At 35.8% G+C, this 6,923-nt stretch overlaps 1 protein-coding gene across 1 annotated transcript; it reads right to left on the bottom strand.

Moving 5' to 3' along the window:
- Nucleotides 1–2,031: 2,031 nt before the first annotated feature.
- Nucleotides 2,032–4,166, bottom strand: LOC149141986 (uncharacterized). The gene is made up of 7 exons (XM_089449751.1): nucleotides 3,910–4,166; nucleotides 3,752–3,805; nucleotides 3,496–3,549; nucleotides 3,336–3,389; nucleotides 3,008–3,061; nucleotides 2,829–2,894; nucleotides 2,032–2,574 (listed from the first exon to the last, which is right to left on the bottom strand). The coding sequence occupies exons 1-7, from the start codon at nucleotides 3,958–3,960 to the stop codon at nucleotides 2,527–2,529; spliced, it is 381 nt and encodes a 126-aa protein (XP_089305877.1). The 5' UTR covers nucleotides 3,961–4,166; the 3' UTR covers nucleotides 2,032–2,526.
- Between the last annotated feature and the right edge of the window lie 2,757 nt (nucleotides 4,167–6,923).

Raw genomic sequence — 6,923 nt, 5'->3', positions numbered from 1 at the left:
AGTAAAGAACCTGTTTTTAAGATTACTCAACTACTAAATATACTTTCATTTTTTTTTACTCAAATAAAATATAATTAGTTTTCAAGGATACTTTTCAAAAATATCTCAAAATTTCTTTTCACATGTTTACACTCCTGTCCAAACTATAATTCTCAACGTGTTCCTCCTCTCCACTTCTATGTTCTCTTCTTCCCGAGGAAGTGAAAATGAATGCCCTTCAAAGTACAACCCCAAACCCTGTGCAAGGACTATGTACTCCCACACCATAGACTGCCCACCCACAGCAATATACCTACCTCCGTCACAAGAGCAATATAACTTTGCCAACAGCCACTTCTGAACAATTACAAGTCCATTTTAGTCAGCAAACTGCTTACAACATCAACATTAGATCAATCATAGTCCATGACTACCAAACCACTAGAATGTAATCTTAATAGACTGGTCACCAGCAAAAATATACCAGTCTCCTTGACAAAAAATAGAGACTTACAGACAATTACCAGTTAACTGACCGAGATATGTTTACCCTCTCTGTTGTGGCAATCTAGTTCCATTAATACATTAATCATAGTGAAATTGTGGACATTAGCATGAACAGTTTCTTCATGTGCAATAGCAAATGCTTCTCTTTCAGATAGCTCTTCCAGCGTTTGAGAAGAGCCTCTCCTGCCTCAACATTTATCATCTATCAGCTATCTTCTGTAAACAGCTGACTCGTACCAACAGTTTCCTTCAATTTGAGATGCAATTGCAGTTTCTATAGGGCAGCCCAAAGATAGGATTTCTGTTATCCGCCAACCCTCTAGTAATTTATTGTTCTCCCATATCTTTCCAAAATTAAAGTGCGCATGCATTTTATGAAGTTACCTCCCTGCTTAGGAACAAAATTGTAATAAGGTGGATCAGTAGAGCTTCAAGACCTTCATTGTCTTGGTGGACAGGGACTCCCGCTCATCAACTACTAATTTGCTAATAGATTCAATTTGCAATACTTTTACTATTTGAACAGGACAGTTCAAATATATGTTGATTTCTGACATCTGCCAACCCTCACCAATTCGTTGTTCCCTCGTATCCTTTTCAGAAACGAAAATATGAAACTGAAGATAGGCAAGCAGTAAAGGTTTGACAGTTGATTTCAAGTTGGCTGCTATTCCAGTAAAAACTATCAATTAGAATTGTGAGATAGGTTCTTATAGTACCCATGGCAAATAATGTATATCTAAAGAAGACAACGATCAATTGTTTTACTCCAACTTGTCCAACTAGCTTGTTGACCCCACAAGCAATAATGTTCATCTTGCATTTGGTGAGGCACGGAGATGGGCCATGCATGTTTCCCTGTCCAACTTAGTAGTCATAGTGAAGATTAAGGAATCTTCTTCAAGATGGGCATTGCAAAACCTAACAAAACCCAATTTTCAGCTAAAAAAGGAAGATGTATTTGCCTGTTGACATTGCTGGAACATGCATCAGGACATTTGTCTTGAATCAGTTCAACATCTAATTATATTGAAGACCTATGGAGAAAACATAATGTAATCATGAATTTCCTACACCATAACCCCATTTTCAGCAATAAAAGGGCCATGCTTTTGCCTGTCAGTATTGCTGGAAGTACCAGACATCAGGACATATAAGCATCTTTGTCTTGAATCAGTTCATCTAATTATACTTGAGCCCGTATTATAGAGAAAACACAATGTAATCATGCATTCCACGCACCACACTTGACATACTAGAGTGAATTTGTTGCAACTAGCAAACTAGAAAAATGTACATTAAATTGGTCCACAGTACTCTGCTTTTCTTTCGGTTTCAACAACATTATAAATAGCTGTGCATTGTCCATTTAATATGATATAGCAGTTCCAAGAGCGATGCAGTTTATAGATGAAACAAGCATGTTGGAAGAAGTGCCTATATTATCCTTGAGATGTTGTAGGTTATACCTGTTCTTCCTCCGACTAAAATTCAAATTGGACAAATTAGTAGCAGACTAGCATAATCCATACCATTTCCAGTGTATAAGAGAATGTATGCGTATTCTTCCAATAGCATTTAATATCACCAGCCACCAATGTCTCACTCTACAAAGTACATTTACATTCTTCCACTTTCCATACATCATGGATGGTTGCGCACTACACAATCAAAAATAATACCGAAGCTCTCCAGGGATGATGCAGTTTATAGCCAGCTTATCAGCAAACTGAAGACAAAATAGATGAAACAAGCATATGGCAAACAGAGCTTAAATATTGTCCCAGGGATGTAGGACTAGATTTTCTGCTCCAACTAGAAATAAAAGCCGGAAAACCAAATAATAGCAACGCTTTTGACAACAATTCCTCAAAAGAGATTTTAATAAACGGATCTAAAGAATAAGTGGCATCATCCATGCCATTTTCAGTCCTTGAGAATTTATACACTATAACAAGCACATCCAATAGCAAGAAATATCACTGGTTATGGGTGTCTCTCGTTCACTCTCTCTAAAAAGATCACTTTCCTTCTTCCATTTCAAGAATCGGAAACCACCGCTTCTGCTCTCTCAGGGACGTTGGAAATCTGCAGGAAAACATAAGGTACACATTATTTCCTTCTATATTTAAAAAGAATCCAGGCATCTGATGTGATAATTAGGAATGAAAATGCGATTTACAAAACAGAGATATACGAGCATGAAAGTAAGAAAATAAAAATCAAGGAGGCAAAATCATCTCATGGAAAGGAAGGCAAATAATAATTCAACTTATTTGCTCCACATAAGTGAAATTATCTCATTCAAACATAGCAGAATAACAGTTGTCAGTCATCCATACCAGGGAAGCAAGTTTAGTAGATTCATCTAGCTGCTTTAGCAAACTGTTTTTCAACTCCTGGAACTCCTGTACCAGAGAAAAAAAATCACATGCACGTTAGTGAATACAGCGATCGGTCAAAATGGAAACAGATCATTCCATGGAACTTTGCAGAAATAATAATATGAGTGGCAACTTACAGATCTCAGTTGTTCTACTTCATCATTGAGCAAATTCTTCATATCTCCAAGCTCCTGTTAAAACATTTACAGGACACAATTCAAAACCCAGAGGCTACCAAAAGCGATTTATAAACCCTCACCTCCACCTTTTCACACTAAATGTCATAAACTGATTCAAAATTCTGATTAAACAGTTCTTGAAAGTCTGCAAGGGCGTAAAACCCCTAAAGCCATGCCAATGGCTCTGTCAGAAAGACCCTCAAACCCTAAACCTTACCCACACAACAAAATGCTCTATTCCCCACCACTGAAGGTGAAGAATTGAAATGGTATTATTATTCCATACCTGTCGGTGAGTCTTGATTTGAGTATCGAGCTTACCACGCCAATCTTGCAAGTCCTAAAAGCCATTCAAAAACATATGATGCACAAATTAACTTTCCAAGCATTAAACGAAAAAAGTGGTAACAGTAGATTAGGTAAAGCCACCGTCATAATCAACCTACATTTTTGAGGCTCTGAATCCGATCGAGCACATCTTCCCTGGAAGCATCGAGATCCTGCAATAATGACAATTACTTATAACCCATTATCAACCACATTACTAAAGGCATGCTTCAGGCTAATCCATGGCGATGCACATATAGAATCGGCCCCTTTATCAACAAAAGAAGTTTAAAGAGAGATATTGCATAATGAAACCAAGAAAAATGGAGAGATTGGTGCAAATAAGGAGGGAAATGAATGAAAAACTGAACGCACAGTTAAAATAGAGATCTCTGATCCTCCAGCCATTGACGGTGATTTCTGAGTTCCCTGCAGAGCATTTAAAAAATATCAAATAATTTTGTAAGAAGAACAGAGTAACAGTTGCATTTTGGGAACTAGACGAGTTGAGAATAAATGAGAAGAGCAATGACCTCTTCTGTAGAGTTGGGAGCAGGGGAGGGGACCGATTCTACAGCTGCCATGATATGATAGACAAAGATTGCAAAGCCGAATTGGGAGGAAGATGCTGAGTGGTGAGAGATGAAATTGTTGCTTTGAATTCAATCCAATACAATGCAGGGGTGGAGTAAATGAAATAAATAAGGGCACATCCAACGGTCACGCAATCGCTCTCTTCAACTAGTACGAACCCCCCTAGATTGCACCTTTTTCCCCGCTTTGTTTTAAAATTCGAATTAAAGAAATTAAGGGAACGTTTGCCTGCTTTGGATTCGCCAAGAAATTCTCTAGTACAAGGTGGGGCATTCTTAATTTTTAATCTTCACGGGAAAGTAAATGAGTAAGGTTTTATGGTTGAAATATTCTTTCAAGTGGTTGGTTTTGTTGGAGGTGGTTTAGAGTTAGGGCAAGCATGAGCATGTCACAACCCACATACTATTTAGGGTTGGGTTTGGGTTTAGGTATTTGTGTTTTTTTAATCAAATTTTCTTTTAAATTTGGTATGTATTTGTTAAAATTTTAAGTGTGAGTTATATAGTTGGTATAATTTTAGTATTTTGGAGTTTTATTAAATTTATATATATATTTAAATAAGTATTTTAAATAATAAAATATTACAATTTTATTAAAAATTTCATCATTAAATTTTGGTTAAAAAGGCTAAAGTTTAATTATGTACAAGCTTTTCACAAGTAAATAACAAAAAATTTACGATCTTACTAAAGTTGTTTCACATTTTGGGTAGAAAGGCTAAAATGTAGAATAGTACGTTTTCTAATATGAAATGGACAAAAGGAAGGTAAGACCAAACTTTTAGCATGAAAAAAGGGAATGATGTGAGAGAAAAGTGTTGGATTTATATACAATAAAGTAGGAGCTTTTGACAAGGGATTTTTTTTTAAATGTTTAAAGTTGTTGTGGGGCATTTAGAGATAGTGGTTGAATGTGCTTGCATCACATTCCCTACAGACATGTAAATAGATCAAAGCCCATCTTCTTCTCATTCCTAAGACAGGATATTAATCGTTTTGGTCCACCGAGACCATTTAAGTCTATTGTGTTGTAGTCCAATGGTAAATCAATAGGAGTTTTTCATTGTTTGCCTAAGGTCTATCCTTTGTGGAAAGTGTTCTTGCATCTACCTAGGAGTCCTTAAAGTAATATGTCCCAAGAGCTATAATTCCATTAACTCCAAACTCAAACTCGGTTTTGATATATACAAACATATTCTTTATTTGTAAATTTTAGTAGATATGAATATTATTGGCAGCAAATCTCATAATATTTTGAAACCTTAGATTATGTAGATTTATTTTCTTCAATCTCAAGTTTGTTATCTGTAGCTTATGACTTGAATTTAAGAAATAATTGAAATATGAAAATGAAATAACATGTACAAAATACACAACATCCACACAAATAAACACAAGATTTATCCTAGGAAAACCGATATGAAAGAAAACCCAGCTAGAAGGTCAGGCATATGCTTTTTCTCTTTGCTTTAGTTATAAAATGCACATAAAAAGAAATGGAAGCTCACTATGGTGCTATCTTTTGAAATTGTGGCATGAACAAGTGCTACAAAATCCTCGTCCTGGTCTATTATGCTCTCAAAATGTCATTCCTAGATTTTTTGCTCAGTTATGGAATAAGTACAATGCTAGAGAATGGAAACCCTTCTCCTCTTAGCAACTCGATATTTAACACAGTTTGATAACCATTTAGGGTTAGGGTTTTAACTACCTCAATCCTCAATTAGTGATAAGGTTTTGGACCTTCTAGGATCTTCTTGAAACTCCATATGTGGCTAGCCCCACAAGTGTCAGAAATTATTATGGTGGTCAACCAAGTATATCAACTTGTAGGAGGCATAAGTTTCACATACAATATTCAATTAAGGTGATTCTTGCACCGTTAGAAACACCCCAATGCGTAGAATTTTGCCTCTTTGTATAACTAATGTTTTAGAGAAAAAGGAAATGTTATTTGATGCCTCAAAATTGATTTGAAAGATTTCAAATAATTTTCGACTCCAATTTTCCAAACTTAGACATGTCGTTAAAATGACATTGCAAGTTGGTTCCTCCAATTTTTTACACCCATAAAGCTTCAAGATAAATGAAAAATTGTATGATGATCCATTTTGGATCATACCTGTACATTTAAGGAGACTTTTGGTCCCCAAATTTATTTATTTTTTGTATTTTTTAATTAATTAATTTATTTATTTATTTATTTATTGAAAAAAATATGGGCAGATCATCCCAAAGGGATCACATCCTGTCAACCAAACTAGCAGAGCCTGACCCCGAGGGTTTCGAGTAGAATTGACCCTGTGACCACCCATTAACGAGGTACTTTAGCAACAAGAACTCGACCAATTGAGCTAACCCTCAAGGCTAAGGTCCGAAAAGCTTTACTAATTGAGGTGAAGAAATTTTTCCTCTAACTTCTCTCTATAGTACCATTTTGCTTTGCCTGGAAGTTGTCCTTGCAATCCAATCTACAAAAGGTCATATTGCCCCTATTTTGTAGTTTTTTACTTCCTTTGTAAAACAATGTCTTTTGCCAACCCTTCTAGAGCATCCGATGCTAAGTCCTCTATGGTAGGTAGGACTTGCTCCTCCTTGTGATCCAACATGGAAGGCTCATTGAGTTTCAAATTTTCCACATGCACTATTAAGTAAATGTGCATATATGGAGGTAAAGTGAGTTTGCAGGCATTATCTCCCAATTTCTCCATTACCTCAAAAGGGCCATACCACAGAGCATTGATCTTCTTATCATGACCCTATAGTCTTTCCTTGTTCAATTGTAGCCAAACTATATCTCCCACTTTATATGACTTCATAGTTTTGTGTTGATCATTCTTGGCATTATACTTTTCTTGTGATTTCTTTAGTGTCTCATGTACTCACAAATTGATATTAATATTTTCAACAAATTTCTTTGCTCTCAATGCTTCTCCTATGATGTATTTCCTTTC

This window comes from Pinus tabuliformis, chromosome X (assembly GCF_031772625.1).
Source record: "Pinus tabuliformis cultivar Carrire ecotype Pingquan chromosome X, CPIR1, whole genome shotgun sequence".
NCBI lineage: Eukaryota > Viridiplantae > Streptophyta > Pinopsida > Pinales > Pinaceae > Pinus > Pinus tabuliformis.
The sequence above is the reverse complement of the archived record's forward strand: the minus strand, read 5'-3'. Positions and strand labels throughout refer to the sequence as shown.